General features: G+C 31.5%; 1 protein-coding gene across 6 annotated transcripts in view; it reads right to left on the bottom strand.

Moving 5' to 3' along the window:
* EPHA7 (EPH receptor A7) overlaps positions 1 to 19654 on the bottom strand; it is a 165759-nt gene that overhangs the window by 11994 nt on the left and 134111 nt on the right. Inside the window, exons 6-14 of one of the 6 annotated variants that reach the window (XM_079148377.1) lie at positions 19187 to 19311; positions 16338 to 16521; positions 12020 to 12128; positions 11319 to 11374; positions 6832 to 6945; positions 5649 to 5834; positions 5003 to 5064; positions 3390 to 3599; positions 2075 to 2224 (exon numbers count right to left, since the gene is read on the bottom strand). In XM_079148377.1, the coding sequence (XP_079004503.1) occupies positions 2075 to 2224; positions 3390 to 3599; positions 5003 to 5064; positions 5649 to 5834; positions 6832 to 6945; positions 11319 to 11374; positions 12020 to 12128; positions 16338 to 16521; positions 19187 to 19311 (1196 nt within the window). Of the gene's footprint in view, positions 1 to 2074; positions 2225 to 3389; positions 3600 to 5002; positions 5065 to 5648; positions 5835 to 6831; positions 6958 to 7008; positions 8280 to 11318; positions 11375 to 12019; positions 12129 to 16337; positions 16522 to 19186; positions 19312 to 19654 lie in introns of those variants that run through there. The other 5 variants (XM_079148379.1, XM_079148376.1, XM_079148378.1 and 2 more) reach the window with 5 other exon arrangements.

Raw genomic sequence — 19654 nt, 5'->3', positions numbered from 1 at the left:
ATAAAATGAACCATGTAGGTAATCTCTTACTACTAAACAAACCTGTGTCCAAATATAATTCAGACCTTCAAAATAAAAGAGAAAAAAAGGATGGTGCTAAATAGGACAGAACTAAACTTCACTACAATTTCATTTAGCCAATAAAATATATATTAAATATTGGTATAAAAATTCTATAGTTATGTTCATTTTCAAGGAAATAATACTCGGGGAATTTAAAAAATTAAAATTAGAGATATTTACTTCTTCCTCCTTAACTGCTTCCATTGTTTTCAGAAGTTAAGTGAACCTTGGATTTAAGACATCTCATATTCCTGTCAGTCCTTTTATGTTTGAATCTCGTATAGAAGGAAGGTGTCAAAAGAAATGAAACTCTATGGAGTGTCTGGGGAATGTAAATATTTCTCTTTCTCTACCCCAAGGATTTGTTTGCCCACATTTTGACAGTCTATGATATCTTTGACACTGAGACCTGTCAAATATTAACAACTTTGCTTCTGCCAAGTGGACTCATTATTTAGACTTTTATCTTTGAAATAAAAAAATAAAAACAAAACAAAACATAACAAGAAAAAGCTTCATGTCATTACTCAATTCAAAATACCAAAAGGTTTAACTAATTTAAAACCTTCCTACTCTGAGGCATAAACTTTCACATAATGCAGAAATTTAGATGAAACCCCACAAAAATTCAACTTACCAACAACCCAGGGACAACCTTACTTTAGCTGTCTAAAAATAAGTTTTAAGAACCATAATAAATTGATAGGAGCAATTCTAAAATATAAAAATGATATCAATTTAATATAATATTTTAATGATTTCTTTTTGAAAAATAATTTTAGCTGTACTTAGCTTGATTGCTGTTCATATTTATGATCCCTTAAGAATTATCAACTCCAAATTGCTAATCGTTCTTTTTCTAAATGGCAATGCCATTTCCCTTTAAGTGCTTCTTGTTTTTTACTAGTCTTCAAGAACTTGTCTTGTATCAATCCCAAACTCCTTCAAAGAAACCTTTCATCAATCTACTCAGACATCATCTTTTTAATTTCCACCAGGGAACTGCATCTTTGTTATAGGAAAGTGAATACATTTGGTTGGTCTCCATATACCTCCTTAAACCTTTGATTCTGGACTTCTCAATATGTTCCCTCAGAAATTTCTCTTATCATCCATAAACAAAGCCTTCACCAGATTTTCAGCTCAATCCAGGAACATTCTTAGATTTTTATATTTGCTCTATATTTCTCTAAAATTGCTCACATTTTCAATATGTTGAACCGTATGACTCTGCTAATATTTTAATGTTCTTGGCCTACAAAAATGACAATTTTAGAAAGTATGACCTAAGAAAACCAAATATTTATTTGTACTTACGCTATGTCATTTTAAAAATTATAAATGATCTCTTGGTGTGACATGTATGCCCAATGGGTGGTCATCAATGTCTTTTCTCAAAGGATAACTGCATGTTTTATGTGTTAGCATGCCCTCTTGGTAACAGGGTATCCACACTGAATAAGTCACATTTTTTTAAAAGAAATTTCCCAGGTTGTCATCATGATGACATTCTAAAATGTCACTATGAAACACCATTATCGATCATAAAATCTACATTACATCATGAAACTATTAATTGAACAAGTGTATAATAACTTTAAAAGATTTTTTTTTCAGAACATTAAGGGAAACCCAATGATAAGCTTCAAAGACAAAATGAAATGCAGCCTTGCTTCCCTTCCTCTCCTCAAACAATTTTTACTTATGTGGCTGTTCCACTATAGCTCCGCAAGCACAGCATTACTACCTTTGTTAAGGAAGAAGTATGCTTTATAGTTCTATTAAGCCCATGGAATTGAAATAAAAGAAACAGTGGAATTCTTAACAACAAAAACCAAAATTCACAGAACCACTAAATGGTAATTATTGTGGTAATATTTGTGGAAAACTAAGTAACCATATTTTTACAATTCTGTAAAAAGTTCTTAATCAGTCATTACCTATGTGTTCCAATAATAATGACTATTAACGTACTAAGTGGTTTTGTTTGTTTATATAATGTAACACCTACATCTTGATTTGACATGTCCCAGTAAGGTCGTTCTCCATAAGACATAACTTCCCACATGACTATTCCATAACTCCAGACATCACTGGCTGATGTGAACTTCCGGTACTGGATGGCTTCAGGTGCTGTCCACCTTACTGGAATTTTTCCACCCTGTTATGAAAATAAGTTGACATTTTAAATATGTATAATAACTTATAAATCATTTATGGTCATGCCAAAAGCTACTGTTAAACATTTATATATTGGTTAGATATTCAGCAGCGGCAGTTTGAACTATTTTGAATCTATTTGTATTTAAAGTCACTAATCTTTATATATCAGGATCTCATTACAAGTTTTCATTTTTAAGGCAACTGTACTTAATGGTCCATGTGGTCTCTGGGAAAAGAGTTTAATGAAAAGACGATGACAAATTAGTAGCATTACTAGTAAAATGAAGTGAAATATGGGGTATTTATATAAACCCTCACATATTTTCCTTTCTTTCCTTTTTTTCTTTCTTTCTTTTTTGATACTGGAGACTGAACCCAGGGAACTTAACCAATAAGCCAAACACCCAGTTCTTTTTTTGTACTTTATTTTAGAGACAGGGTCTCACAGAGTTGCTTAGAGCCCTGCTAATTTGCTGAGGCTGAGGCTTTGAACTCGTTATCCTCTTGCCTCAGCCTCCTAAACTGCTGGGATTATAGATGTGCACCACCGTGCCCAGCTATTTACCTTTTTCTAATATCACAAAACTTATGAGTTAGCATAGTTAAGATTCTTTTGAAATCTTTATTTTAAATGAATATATTATTAAAATTTTGCTTCAATTATGAGCTAGTAACTAGACATTGCTCTATGTAATTACGTATATGTACATATGTACATACATATGTATATATGTGTGTGTGTGTGGATTAAACCCAGGTGTTTTATCAATGAGTTATATCCCCAGACCTTTTTATTTTGCGTTTCAAGTTTGAGACAGGATTTGGCTAAGTTGCTGATGCTTGCCTTGATCTCACCTGTCTCAGCCTTCCGAGTTACTGGGATAGTAGGCATGTGCCACCATACACAGCAATTGTACTCTATTTACAGAAACATCCAGACAGAAGTTAAGCAGTGTTATCTCTTATTACTTCCCTTCTAAGCTTATATGTAGACTGTAATAACAACGATAGTTTTTCTAAAACAACAACAAAAAAATAAGATACCATAAAAAGCTGAGAGGTCAATTTGTCTCTTTCTTATTGTTAGTTTTGAAGAAAATACTGTTTTCATATTAAGAAAATCTTACAAATATGAAAAAGCACAGGGATAGACTTTTCCTTACAGTAGTTGTATAGACAGCTTCCGGATCGTCCTCTATTACCCGGGACAGGCCAAAATCTGACACTTTACAAACAAGATTGCTGTTGACAAGAATATTGCGAGCTGCAAGGTCCCTGTGAACATATCCCATATCAGCCAAATATCTCATTCCAGCAGCAATTCCTCTCAGCATTCCTACTAACTGAATGACGGTAAATTGCCCATCATGTTTCTGGAGGAAGACAAAATAAAAGTCCAGTAAAATGTACTTTAAAATGGGAAAAAAGTCAACATTAAAGATGTCTACCTTCTTGTCCTTTACAGTTGTATAATGGAAAGCATTAATTAATTTCCTATATAATATAGACACTTGTGAAAAAATATAACACATGCTGATTTAATTGATATTCAAATAAAATGAGATAGAGGTGGGATCACTATTTAATTATTTATATTAATTTATTATTTTAATATTAACTAACAATATCTTGACATTATACAAGTCCAAGCGTATGCCCTAATTATAAGTCAAATTTAGGAAATGAAATATACAAAAATATTACCTCTGACAGTCATGTTTTTCCCCATGCCAAAAGTTAAATAAATAATCTAAAAATATTTTAACAAATAAATACACATGAACTATAAGATTTTTTTTTCATATAGTAACAAAAAGAAAAGGGTAAGTATTTGAGAATGAAGAAACACTAAGCAGTAGAAAATGATTTTAAAGACTGATTTGTTTTTATTTCATTCATTGTTTTGCTGCTGATAGAAACATAACATGCAACAACATGGCAGCACATGAGTTTGAGAAACCTTTGCAACTAGCTCCTAAGGTATTTGTAACCCACAGATTTCTACAACTGAATAGAAGCAGGTGGCATGCAGGATACTGCTTTGAGCTGATGAACTGCCTATTCGATGCTCCGGAGAGCCCATCATAATGATGCAACAATTACAATTTCTCTGGATCCTCTAATTGTTTATAATTTTGGGTTGACTGTGTCACTCTAGAACCATGTAAAAGAAACTTTACATGACCTCTTATTCTTTAGATTATTTCCTTTTGCCGTTTGGAAAAATGCCAACGTGCTTGTATTCTTGGTGAAAAACCTCTAAGAGTAAAAATCTGCATGTGTATTCATTTGGGATTTATCACAAAAAATCAAAGTCCATTAACTGAAAACCATATTGATAATTGTTCATTTTATGATTGGTTTTCACATAACAATACAACAGAAATGTTTCTACAGGACAGAGTTAAGATCACAGAGCCAAAATCAACTGATTATCTCACTTTTCAGTTTTCTTTATATTTCCTCTGTATTTCATTTACAATTGCATATAGTATTCTATAATATACGTTCAAATTACAAGGTTTAAAGGTATTCTCTATACTTTCAGTATTAATATTCGGAAACAACTTTTTAAAATAGCATTGTACTATGTAAACATTCAAAAGATTTTATTTTAATCCAATATAGAGCTCTAATTATTAACATTTTTGAAGACAATTTTCTGACCTCATTCGGTTTATTTTGTTCGCATTTTACATTGTAAAAGAAAGTTCATAAAGTTTTATTGGCAGCATGCATAATATATTTTGAATGGGAGGATAATTTGGGTACTTACCCTGAGAAATGCATCTAGGGCTCCATTTTCCATGAACTCTATTACAATCATGACTGGTTTTCCTAATATCAAAAAATACATAAAAGGGAAAAAATGTTATTTCAGAAGCCATCACGTAAACTTTTGGGTTATTCCCTTTTATCCCCAATAAAACGCATGGTGCTCTTTTGAGAGACTGAATGGGTAGTGTGACTGTTACTAATATTTTTAGTGCTGCTGCTAAGCTTAAAAAGTCATTCAGTGTCTGCTTAGAAAGTGGTCATGATTCACAAGATTAAACCACATGAATAAAAGTCAATATATACTTCAGATTCCTGCTTTGTGAATGAAACACAAAGAAAATGAAACTTTATATAAAATGTAAAGACTAAATTCTCACTTTTTTGGCTTTTGAAACTAAATAAAAGCATTTCTCACTCATTCTATCTATTTATATAAGATGTATTCTCCAACTTGAACCCTATATTAATTTTTCTCAATTGTTTCTGAAGTGGTAGCATAAAAGAATAATTGTTTTAATTAGTAACAAAAAAATTGCTCACTTAGAATATATAAAATATCCATGACTTGATGTTTTATTGTGAACACAGTAATGGTAATTAATAGTAATTTCTCTTCAATTACTGAAAATATAGCCAATATCTACCTCTTGTAACAACTCCTTCCAAATGGACAACATTTGGGTGGTCAAACTGCCCCATGATGCTTGCTTCACATAAAAAGTCTCTCCTTTGTTTTTCTGTGTAACCAACTTTAAGGGTTTTTATGGCTACTGCTACATCTCTTTTCCCTGGAAGCTTCAAACGACCACTGCAGACTTCGCCAAATTCTCCTGAAATAACAGAATATCCAGTTGTATTTTAATTCTGAAACATTTCCTTTCTCAAAGTAAATGAATTAAATTCTTTAAGAGTATTTTTTAATTGCAAAAAAAGTTTTGCAAGTTAAAATGGATTCATTACCATGAATGGGTGATTCTATTTCTCAGACACAATGAAATAATTTATGAAAAGAATGGCAAAATGAAATTAAAACTTAAAGATACATTTCATTCATAGAAGTAAAGCTTTTCTAAACTATCTGTTGCATAGGTTACTGCTTTTCAATTCAATTATTAAACCTTTTTCCAAATAAGCATTTAGATTTGAAGTATGCCATATAACCTAGTCTGCCTACTAGAGAGGGCACATTAGAAGATCCTCAACGTTCCTAATATTTACAAAGTATGAGAAGCAAATATTTATTAATGCTTTAGAAGTATGGACTTTATGTGCACTGTTTTAGATTTAAGTGACTGGGATACAAAAAATGTATAATTAACTTTGAACATATATAGAAAATAATATTTTCTTTAAGCAATTCATATACATTGATTTTTCTTAAGGAATTTGAATGATACAATAGCTAATAATTACAAATACAAGAAAAAAGATAAAAATGAAGGTTTGCAAGAATATTATAAGTAAGTGGAAATGTACATTCCACCAAAATTCAGGAAAATTCTGACTTTTAAAAATTACTAAGTTGTTTCTTAACAACAGGTGAGAATTATTATGAAATAGCTTACGATAGAATAATATCTTAAGAAAACCAACAGAAAACAGGATGTATACAGATTCTCTGTGCTTCTTTTCACTTTTTTCCCATGCTTCTTTTTCACTTTTTTCCCTTAAGATTTTATAAATAAGTACAGCGTCAATGCTTCCAACAGCTCAGGTAAATGCAAAAGTTCTATACTTGAGGTATAATTATTTGCCTGTCATTATGATGTATGACTTTCGATCTTGGCTAAATGGAACAGCTGAACAAGGAAGCTACAACAGCCTTACCTGCACCGATCACACGCTCAATTTTAATACAGGAGGCATCTAGCTCCTTGGCGAATTGATGGACAGCTCTATTTGGGTCCTCATAGGTTTCAGGGTCAATGTAGGTTTTGGTGCCTGGAAATTTAACTGTAATGATGTAAGAAAGCATGACTGTGATGAAGCAAAGCACTTATTGTGCAGTCAGCCCAGGAATTTCATTATGCAGAGTGCTCCTTGGAACAGTGAACTTGCTTCCACATCACCTGATTCACAGCCGTTTTAACAGACTACTTCAGTCTGTTGGCGTATAGGTATTATCTGCAAGCTTCTATAGGTAACATAGGATCCAGCTCATAGGTTCCTAACTGAATAGCTTTTCCAGTAAATCAATAAAAGACATCCACCAAAATTTCTGACATGCCTATCAGACTTGAGGTATAATTAAATTCACTGCTATCATGGCATAGTTCAAGCCATATTGAGGTTTGTAATGGACTTGGAAACACATTTGTAAAACTATCAGTCAGTCAATCAATCAAATTAATACATGGGGAAAAGAAGACATTTCATTTACAGGTAGACTACTACACTGACAGCAATATTAAAAAACATTTAGACATCTTACTTATTCTTTTGATTTATTTTTTTAAAGACCAACCACTGTTGACATATACACAAAATTAATACAAGATATGAAGGAGCGCTATCACAGAATCAAAGAGAAATCTTCTAAAGACATAGTTTCATCTTCACCTTGAAAGGCAATAGAGGCCACATGTACAAAGTGCAGAGGAAAGTTAGAAAATGTACAATATTCCTGGGATCTGTTAACCAAGTATGACAGCAATTCGAAAGAGGAATGGTTTATAAGACCTTTTAATTATAAGGCTTTGGAAGATCTTAACTGCTATGAGGAGGTAGCCAGTATGCCTCACAAAAGGTAGTCAAAGTTCAAACAACATAGATTCATCTTAAAAGTTAAAATCTTCTTAAAATGCACCCAGAAGCATGCAGGTAACAGATAATGCTATGTCAACTTTATATCAAATTCAGTTAACAATAATGTATTCCAAATCTAATCATTTGGTTAAAGACAAAGATAAGATAAATAGGCATATATTTGGTTATATTAATGCAATGAAAAAAAAATTACACTATATCCTCAAAAAGTCTTTATTGTTAACAAAGCCACCAAACAATCTTTTCAAGAAATCTTACTATTTGGAGAACAATATATTTCTTCATATATTACACTGCAGCCTAACTGTGCTTATGCCATCACATTAAATTAAAATTATATTTTAAAAATAAACATATAACAAACAAAAGGAAGCAGAATGTATAAAGGAAAATGGAATTTAAAAATCTTGGTTCATTCTGCTGTAGTTGATTGTTTATCCAAAATTGATTGTCTTAAACAATTATTGTTGCAGTTTATAAAACTGACAGATGTTCATTTGTTACTAAAGCTGAACATGAAAAAAAAAAAAAAAACAACACAAAAAGAAAAGAGAGAGGGGATAGAAAGAGAAAAGAGAGAAGAAGGAGTACAGGAAGAGGGGGAAAGAGAAAAAGAGAGAAGGGAAGAAAACAATAGGTTAACCTCCTAGATTGGCAGGCAGATGGAGAAAAAGCCATCTTCTCCCTTTTTGCTCTCTCTTTCTTTCTTTCATTGTTTTTTTTTGTTTGGTTTGGTTTGGTTTGGTTCTTGTTTGTTTGTTTTTGCTTTGTTTTTTTGATAAGGGAGCTAGATTGGAGTTAGCCTTCTGCATTTCAAATGGGTCTTTGATGGTTCTTTATTCAAGCTGTCATAAAACATTTTGACAGGCCAAAGCTATTTTGGCATAAAAACATGAAATGCTGCCCAGCTTGGTTTCCAAGACATTGTTAGGAGAAATGGTAGGAGGAAACAAAATGTAAATTGGAATTGCTTCACTAAACTCCTCCATTGTGTTTATATCTTTAAATGTAGCACTTGGGGCCACCGAGAGTTGAGTGCACCTGATACAAATGGCTAGACATTCTATTAAATTCAGTGCTCTAAAAGCCAGTTAAATGGTTGCTTTCAAGTTTCTGTAAAAATTCAATCCAGTGTCTTAGCATCTAGGAAAATTGTCCATGTACTGAGGGAATAAAAGAACCCCAGCTTGTAAACAGCGGGTGACCACAGTGTTGTACTTGAGGTATGTTAGATACAATAATAAAATAAAATGAAATGCCAGGTTCTTATCAAATGACAAGAAAAGATGTCCTTGTAAAAGCATGATTCAAAAAATATCAAAGATTACCAGGATAGGACAGGTTAAGTGCTCTTATTTTTCATTATTCATTTAAAAATGGATGTTTTAATATAAAAAAATTCTGAATATTCTGGTCTGTTCTTATCCCAATGTAAAAGTGTGATTTTTTTATGCTTTAATACCTCATTTACATTTTTCATGAATGGTACATCCTTTTGAACCACCATAGATACTTTGCCACAGAGATGAAAACTGTTGATATTATAGCAAGCTCATCTTTTATAAGTTGGCTTAAGACATGCACTTACATATTTTTTCTAATTACAAAGTAGATGTGAAACATGAAAATGTGAATGGCATCAAAATATTTTAAAACTGAATGATAACAATTAAACACAAGGCTATATAACTTGTTTTGAATAAGTCATGTTTCAATTTAATGTCTACACTAACCTATGAGTTAAAAGCAAATTAACTAAAATTTGTATATTTGATAATTTTGTGATGTCTCAGATATACTCAATAAACAAAAGAAAGTGACATACTGAGTATAATAATCTTAAAGAATTGTGCCATTACATTATTCACATGAGGGGAGGATCAAGGATTCCAGGAAATATGGTCTCAGGTTAACCTTCTGTATACATTTTACACTAGAAATAAAAATTTAGGGATTCAAGTTTTGATCCTTCTCTTTCTGTCTGGGGAAATGTTAAAAATATTCTCTGCTATCATGAAACTGGAAAAACTGTGACTTTCATTTTTCCTGTATATCTTTTAGCTATATTCTAACTATGGTGCTCTCTTCACTGAGGCTTTTCATAAGAAAGTCACTGATGAATTAGCAAAAGGAAGCTGGCACAGTGGGAGCATATTGAATAATCCCAAGAGGGTGGTGGAGTCACAGGAATTCCCTTATCATCAAGAGTAGCTTCAAGTTTTATAAGTTTGGAACCCTATATGATCTGGGATACTCTCTTTGAGAAAGGAATATGTGATTATATATGTAAAAGTGCTAGGGCTCCCAGGGTGGTGAAAGGAGTCCATGAAAGTGAGAAGCCCTAAAGTTTAAAAATCATGATAACTCCACCTCTCCTTTACTTAGTAATCTGTCATATCCCACATGTCCTTCCTGCCTTCACTGACTGGAATTCTATACATAAACAATTTGGACCCATATTACATAAAACCACCTCTCTTCCAAAATCTAAAGACAAGGTAACATGGTTCAACAAACAAAAACACACTGAAAAAATTTACGAATGATAAAAAGAGTATTTGTGATTTGTGTATTTAAACCACATATATTCATTTGAATTTTAAAGAAAATAATCACAAGGATATTCTAAAATGATTAGGAATTCTTGATTGATCCTTAGATATTCTTATGACTTTAGGAAGTCATATGACAAAATCTTCTACAATATTGACATAAGAATGTGATCAATTGCACAGTAAGTGATATTTTATACAATTTATAGGAAATTTATTTATGCATATTTACAAAACAAAGAATATGTAAAATTGTTTTTAAATATTTTCAAGGATTAAAAATAGGAAAATGGGTTTGGATAAGAATTATTAATTATCAGAAATGAAATAATTTGATTATTAGGCTTTTATTTTATGCTCAGCTCTCATTTTCATTTGCCATTCACATTGCAATGAGAATAAGATCAATGCAGCTGGGCATTGTCTTTGGGTCTGAGATTCTCTTCAGAATGTGACTTCTGATGTGAATTTTTAAGAGTCAGGTAACTCAAAATCAATAGGAAAATATAGAGGATTGAATATACTATTGTACTCTTTATGTCCTATGATTTATCTATGAGTGATAAGCAACTCATAGTAGAAAAAGTTTCCTTAGCTTTATCTTTCATAGTAGCATCACTCATTGTGCAAAAAAAAAGGGTCTGTTCTCCTAATCTATAGTGATATTCTTTAGACAGAAAATCAGGACGGGGAACATTTCATGAATTGTTACTAGAATATTAAGAAATACTTGTGCAAAATTTACAAAAGGAAAAACTGTGATGTAAAAGCAGTTGAATATCTTTCAATTATATCACATTTCTCAATGCACTTTATTGTTTTGAATTCACATCACATGATTTTCATTTTAAATATCTTAAATGCTTAAAAGCAAAAGTTTAAACTCGTGTAATTTCAAGCATGATGCATTAGGAATTTGTTCATGCTGATACTAACAATGAGATTTGCATATTATTAATTGGGGTACAGAATAATAAAGAAAAGCCAAACACTTACAATGAAAGTAAAGTTCTTCATCCCCTTCTTGGTCAGCTTTGCTATAACCACAGTGCCTAGAAAAAAGCAAATTTGTGACAATCACTAATCAATTATTTTACTTTACATATTTAACATTCAGTATGAAGTACCTTTATTACTTAACAACATACTAGTTAGAATTATAACTAAAAACAAAAACTAATTCTTCATAGATATAAGTCCATTTAGCGATAATATGACAATTCACAGGATTTTAAAAACTCACAGGAAATGGAGTCTGAGTGTAAGACAATGCAATAGGAACTTTATAGATTTAGACTTATAAATGAATGCACATTTGCTTATTATTTCTTTGCCAAAAAAACTCACAGTTTTCAAATGGTTTCCACAGACATTTATTTCAATATCTAAAAAGCAAGCCTTTCCTTAGGAATCTTCTACATTTTTATAAAAATGTGTAAATATGCAAATAACCAACAAAAATTCATCCCATAGAAATTATAATACTCATTTCCCTTAAACTGAAGGCAATAATCAAACTCTTATTGTGTTTGGATCTTGGAAGAATAACAATTTATTGAGTTAAGATTTTATATAATCTTAATAATTTGCATTTACTGTTTAAATTCTAATATACTAAATTAATAAGTAGTCGGCTCATATAATACTCAAAAATCAATATATTTTATGTCAGATATTAGAACAATTATATGTTCTACCTTCTTCCAATGATGAAGCCAAACACCATGAACACCAAAATGATGGTTCCTGCCACAGCTACCACAGCAATGATAATAACAGGATTCTGCTCACTGGAGACAGCTGTAGCTGTAAACAAAAGAAAGAGGCTCAGAAATACTTAATGTCATGCAAGAATGTAGAGGTTAAATAAAATAAGAGATACCTGTCTTATTTGTTTCACTTCAAATTTTAAATAAATTCATTATATGTTATCATGTAATTTTAAATAAATGTTTGCTTTTGCATTTTAAATAAGTTGTAAGATTAGAGAGGAACAAGCCTACTTATATAAAGAAAACTTTCTGCCAAGTACTTTAAAAAACATTTTATCATTATTTGTAATACTTCCTGTACAATGCTAAAAGGTTCTTCCATGCTCATTAATGCACTCAGTTGGATTTTTCTAAAAGTCTCTATGGGAATGAGTTCATGTTTCCATGTCCTTTAAAACAGACTCTGATTTAGAATATTTCAAAGTAACTCATATTATCATTTCCATTTTTCCAAACTAGTCAAGGTTTTCTTATATTGTAATTTACCACTGTCATATTTTTCCCAGAGTATTACATTTTCAATATTATTATAGACTTGATAGAATCATCAGGCATATAAAACAATGAAAACATATATGCCAATAAATGATCCAGTTAATGATCCAGTTACAAATATATAATACATGAAGTCAAATTAATATAATTTGCTTACTTCTGAAACTATCAACAGCTTTAATCTTTAAGGCAGGATGGAAAATACTACTCCAGTTGGTGGCAAGAGACAGGGTCTCTAGGGTAGGCAGAGTCTAACTTGCCATAATAGATAGCACTAGTATTGTTTTATATCTTTTCTTTTTTTTTTTTTTTTAGATTGGTCTTTCTCTATTTATCCATGAGTGTTTCCTTTTGACAATTTAATTTTTAATTCTGTATATCCATGCAAACAAGAGGTATATTCTATACTGAAAAATAGCAAAAATAGCTGGTCTGATGGTTTCTGAACAAAGGAGTTAAATATATAGTTGCTAATTTACCATCAAGTGATTTGCTCTCCAAGGGAACTAAGCAAAAGTTGGGGGAAAAAAAAAAAAACTTTCAAGGTTTCAAGTTTTAATTTTTAGCCTGTTAACATATAACAAAGACAAGATGATTTCAAATATTTTTGTTTCATTGGTTTGGTTCGTTTTTGTTTTTAATTTGCATATATATCTGTATATATTCATATTTAGATACATATAGAGGGAAAATGGAGTAGCAAGGAAGGAAAAGATTATACACATATGTGTAGAAATTCTTTCCATTCAATCAATATGTCCCATGGGTCTAATTCTCTGCTTGTCTTAGGCTTAGTTTTTCCCTTAGCTTCAGAAACAGAGCTCCATGAGAAAAATGAACTCAGATGACTGATGAATCAGAATTTGTGAATATTTATTTATATGTATTTATATACAGTTAGAGTCAGACTTTAATCTTTCCATACTTGACATTTATGGCTAATGTTTTCGTCTATTTCATGGGTAATAAATTTTAGAAGTAATTTGTAAAGGCTATAATCAGAACATCATGGCCTAAAAACTGTAAAAGCAGTCGGATGGCACTACATAGGAGGGAATTTTGGTGTATATGTGCTTTTGAGTAGTCTGTTTAACTTCTTGTTCAAACAGTGCTCATGTCACTTCTCTAAGGAAGCATCTTCACTCCTGCCCTATGTCTAACCCAGTAAGTCCCCGCTGCTCTTTGACATGCTCACCATATAGGGCCACACACTCTACCAGAGTTTAACTGTGTAGTCCAAATTTGTAAACTCTCTGTGTCTTTCAGTAAGCTTTAAACAGAGAGAGCCAACTGGATCTTGCATCTCTGTGTATACACAATTCTTTACACAGTATCTTGTGCTAGATAAGTGGTTCCCAAAGGATTGTCTAGGAATCCCTAAGGATTCTCCCTCGAGAGCTTTCCAGTGGGATCGGCAAGGTCAAAATTGTTTTCCTATAATAGGAAGATAGTATTTGCATTTTCTTTTGTTCTTAAATATTTCATTTTAATATTTAATGTGGCAGGTAGTGATAGCTAAAACTCACAAGAACACAATTCTTTTGGAGGTCTTCAATATTTTTAACTGTTAAAATGTTTCTGAGATCAGAAAATTTTAAAATGGCTGTGCTAAATAATAAAAGCTGGCATGTGAAAATTTTCATGTTGGGCACAACATGTGGTACTTTGTGTATATTAATTTATTTAATTGTCAGAATACCCTCTGAGTTGGGTACTGCTATCCCAGCACAGAAATAGCACAGAAATAGTTCATCCTAAATTCTATAAATGGATATAGCTGAGGTGAGTTGTAAACCCAGCCACTAGTCTGCAAGAGACTGTAGTTGAAAAATACTGAAGTATATTTTGACAATAAACCACTCAAATGTTTAAATGTTAAAATTCTTGCCTAAAATGCTTTCATAATATTTTGGGGGCACTTAACTTAGATACTTCCACTTTTGGTCTATTTTTCTTTTGGTATCCAGGACTGAATTCAGGGATACTCAACCACTGAGCCACAACCCCAGCCTTTTTTGTATTTTATTTAGAGACAAGGCCTCAATTAGTTGCTCAGCACTGCACTTTTGCTGAGGCTGGTTTTGAACATGAGATCCTCCTGCCTCAGCCTCCTGAGTAACTGAGATTACAGATGTGTGTGCCCTGCTCACTTTTGCTCTTGTATAATCTATTTAAAAATGATAATAAAGAATAGCATTAAACCCATCATAGCAAATTAAGTGACAAATTTTTCTGTGATGCCTAGATATAGCTACAATTCTATAAAATGATTTATATTCACAGTGATTTCAACATATATTTTATTTTTTGTGGTCATAAGTGTTATTGATTCATCAAAAAAGTAACAAGACTGGGCATGATGGCATATGCCTATAATCCCATGGCTAAGGAGGCCAAGGCAGGAGGATCACAATTTGAAGGCCACCTTAAGCAACTTTAGTGAGGTTCTGAGCAACTTGGTGAGACTCTGTCTCAAAATAAATAAATAAATAAATAAATAAATAAATAGGGCTGGGGAATGTGACTCAGTGATTAAGTACCCCCTGAGTTCAATCCCCGGTACAAAAAAAAAAAAAAAAAGTAACAAAAATATTTTGAAAGAAGATTGCTATTAGCAAACTCTACAAACATTAAATAATGCAAAGGCTATTTATAATTTCTTTCTTAAAACATCTAAAAAATCTCTGAAGTCAAAGTAACTCTTTGATCACAATTGTATGGATTTAATATGTTTTTTAAAACTTAAAAATTAAGGAAAAATCTTACATTTTTCTACTCTCTCTGGTTTAGAATATTATAGGTACAATAGACTGGTAAGGACATACAATATATTGGCAAGGAGATGAGGTGAACCTTGTGCCTGAGTAGTCATATGAGGAGTCAAGAACTCCCAGTACAGAAACACACACAGACCTCAAAACACCTGAAGAACAGTCAGCAATGCAGTCAGGTGTTCTGAATCTACCCTCTTAACAGTTAACTGGGACACACTCCTCAAGATACATCTGCTTATTTGTTACATACACGTGTTTTTGTTATAATTTTATTTTGCATTATAGATTATCAATCACAATAAAGGGCTTCAAAATTAATGGTCTGTTCTATATTTAAACTGAGTGATGCATACAGGGATATTCATCTAATTATCTCCTTTATATTCTTATATACTTTATATTCTTTAGTATCCTTGAAATATTTTATAACAAAAATGAAGGAAGAAATAATAATGAAAATAAGAGAAATACACGTTCTAAGATCTTCTTTCTGAACTCCAGTGATTGAAATCACTGCTAAATGACAAGTATTTAAATTAACATGGCTCTTGGCAGTGGTTCTCTTGCCTAACCCAATGTACATCCTGACCTCATTTGGGGATTTTTCAGCAGGATCAACTTTGATGGACACAAAGTATGATTACTTCAAAGTCTATGAAAAAAATCTTGTGTCAACACAAAAAATGTATAAAACCCTATTTCTAATTCTAACTTCACCTTTTTAAATAAATAAATCCAGTATATGTTAAAGTGACTAAAGTAAATTATAAGGTTTGAACATTACAGGGAAAAAAAAAACTTAGAAATCTAAAAATTATTATACTAAATGACCTTTATAAAGTATGCATGTATGTGCATATGTATTTATTTTTATATGTAAAAATTATCTTGATGCAAATTATCACCCTTGATACTGGGAAAAATAAGTCTGAGAGTTATCAAGAGTAAGAATTCAAACCAAAGGTTGTAATTACCTTCAAACATTTTACCTGTAGCTTCCTCTAGCGTAGCAACATCAAGTCTGGGACTGTAATTTCCATAACCTGCAGCAGTAAAAGCCCGAATCTGGAAAACATACACTGTTCCTGGTTTCAGATTATTTATGGAGGCTGAAGTGGACTTGGTTTTTACAGTCGAGTAGGTTCTTTCCCTTTGATCCTAGAAACAATATTTATAGAGAATATTTAATTGTAGATGTAACCCGATAATTTGACAGCCAATTCTGCAATTTATTTCAATTTGCTCTATTGTTTTTATAGAGGCTACATTGTGCTGTGCAGAATATTATAACAGTGAATTGCTTTTAAGATAACATAAAACGTAAATGTAAAATGTTTGCTTTGTTCTATGCCTTTCAAAGAGAAACACTTTTATGAATGAAATAATTATGATGTTTGGGTTTTCGCCTTGTTGGGATAGGGCGTGATGGCAAGAACCATAATATAACCAAGAGCCCTACTGATCAAAATGTGAGTACACCTATAAAAACTATGGTTTATTAGAACTCTTCATGTCATAGTGTAGTTCTTTTCATTTTTCTCAATGTTGTGCAGGAAGCAAAAAGCCATATGTCGGAAATTAAGAAAGTTATTCAATCCAGAAATTCTGTTCAAACCACCATTAGGTGACATATCAATTATTTTCAATAAAAACTAATTTCTCACAGAAAAAAGTCACTTCTGCAAAATAGTTTTTAACAGTACTTAGTGGAATATTTTTTAATCAAAATAACCAATATGAAAATAAAATATCATTTGATTTATGGTTTGACAAAATTTTAAATTTAATTTTTTTCTTTGAAAACTGAGGTTTGAGAAGTTTATTTTAAAAAGTAGCATTTTTTAATCTTCTTTATAACAAAGGCATCGAACACATTTTATGCACATACATGATAAGCCTAAGAATGAAATAAATATAAAAATCTGCACATATAGAAAACCTCATCAAAATGATTCTTAGATGAATAAAAATTTAAAATTTCCTTGATGTGACTCTAAGTTATTTGTGAGTAGTTTAAAAATTATACTTTAAATTATATAATTTTAGACAGTTTTTATTCATTCTATACTAAATGCTCCCATTCAGTTTTACCTAGAAATAAAATTATTCATTGAAATCTGAATATGTCAGTCTTATGGTTTGATTTACCTTTACAATGATACTTACAAAACTTTAAATAAATTTATACTTATACTCAATTTTGTACAACTAACCTGTGATTGTCTTCATTATAATCCTTTGTAAAAATAATAGTTGGTATTGTCTATATGTTTATCTCAAATAAAAGAATTAGGCATAATGTATTAGAGGAACATGATATATATAGATCACATGCCTGCATACATTATAGAACAATGTAATACTTTAACTGTTTTGAAAAAATTGCCTAATTTGCAAATTTGCAGATAATTTCTTGCATATAAAATGGAAATTAACTAAACACATTTATTTGCAAAATATTTCAAATTTGCTTTATAAGAAACTTTAGTCTTGAAACCTGTGTTTTATTATATTTGAAATCTGATATAATTTCATGGACTACAACTTTTGAGCTAATCAGAAAACAGATTTAAAAAAAACAATATTAAAACCAGTGATCCCCTTTGAACGACTCTTTTTGGGACAAAAAAATACATTCTCTGGTACAAAAATGAGGCATATAAATTGAAAATTCGAGCGTGAAAAACTGATTTCATAATGTAAATAATAAGAACAATATTTTAAACATAGTATAAACGTTAATTGTAACTTTTAAACTTTTTTCCTGTGAAGAAAAAAAAGTGTACTTATTATCAGGGCATTGTGCATACTGTAATTTATTTAACCAAGTCAACTAAATCCCAAAGTTTTCCAAAGCTTTAGGTCACTATTTAGTAATCCTGTCTACACAGTTAAAATGGTTTGTTTAGTGCAGCACTTCTGCTAACTAGTTAAGACAATATTAGCAACATTTATTATTATGATTACTGAAACAAGAGTAGTAGTTTCCATGTTTAAGACCCCTTGATTCAGGTTTTTTGTTGTTGTTGTTGTTTTTTGTTTTTTTTTTTTTAATTTGGTGAAGTGGAGCATGGATATTTGTGAACAGGTCTTTTTTATATTTTTGTTTCTTTTTCTCTTTACAGGAGTAAATGTACTCATATACTCAGATATCCAACTATTTGCCTAGTTCACCTGCTATAAGGAGATTACAGGGCAGTCTTGAGTGCTAGCCCCACTATTCTTCATGAAGGGAGGTGTAGACATGATTGGCATAACACACATAAGATACACTTCAGGAAGAATTTTAAGGAGTGAAATAACATCATGATTCTTAAGTCTGGACACTACTACATAATCTTATGGAAAATATTCTTATTTTTTCCACATTATTAAAGTATTTAATGATATAATCACTGAATCACAGAAATTCAATAAACATTAAGAGTCCAAAGAAATATCAGAAGAAACACTTTTCAAATTGTATAAACAAAACACAAACAAACAAACAAACAAAATTGCAAGGAAAATGTATTGGGCTTTGTTGTTTCTGTTGTACTAACACATTGTATCTCTAATGACTGTGATATCAAAAATCCAATAAATAAGTTGGTTACAAATGGAACAATCAGTTTTGTAACAGAAACTTTAAACACAAAAATCATGAATGCAATGATAAAGCAGAGACGTGGGGAGATGGTTATTAAAAATGGCTAAAATCAACTACAAATTTTGAAGTAGTTCCAAGTTGTTGGCATAATGACCAACTTCAGTGTACAAAACAGTAGGATGACATGAGACACAGCGCACACTGTGGTACATTTCAGCTGCTCTTAGCACTTACTTTCTCGTAATACTTGATTTCATACTCGGTGATGACTCCATTGGGATGCTCTGGTTCCTGCCAGGAAAGCTCAACACTCCGCTGCAGCACTCTCTCCTTCATTACTCCGCTCACTTGCGAGGGAGCTGTTTGGACAAGATGTGTCAATAAACAATGAGAAAATTCACTGGATGCCTCAAATCAAATGTCACAACTGATCAGTCCCATGCTGTGCCAGTTTCATTAAGGTAAAAGAAAGCACCTTTTCATAGCTCACAATTCAGAAGCTAATGAATATTCAAACAGGACCTTATTACTGTTCATAAACCTTAATAGAAATTTAAATTAAAGTGCAAACAGCAGAAGATAGCATTGTTCAAGTTAGTGAAAAATGGAAATGATGGGGCTGAGAATGACAATTAAGCAAATGAATGCTAATTAAGGCTAGAAAATATGATTTCAGATTAATCTCCAGTGATAAACTAAGTC

Source organism: Sciurus vulgaris (assembly GCF_902686455.1).
Source record: "Sciurus vulgaris genome assembly, chromosome: 7".
NCBI classification, from domain to species: domain Eukaryota; kingdom Metazoa; phylum Chordata; class Mammalia; order Rodentia; family Sciuridae; genus Sciurus; species Sciurus vulgaris.
Note: the sequence above shows the minus strand (reverse complement) of the source record. Positions and strands in the feature narration are given on the sequence as shown.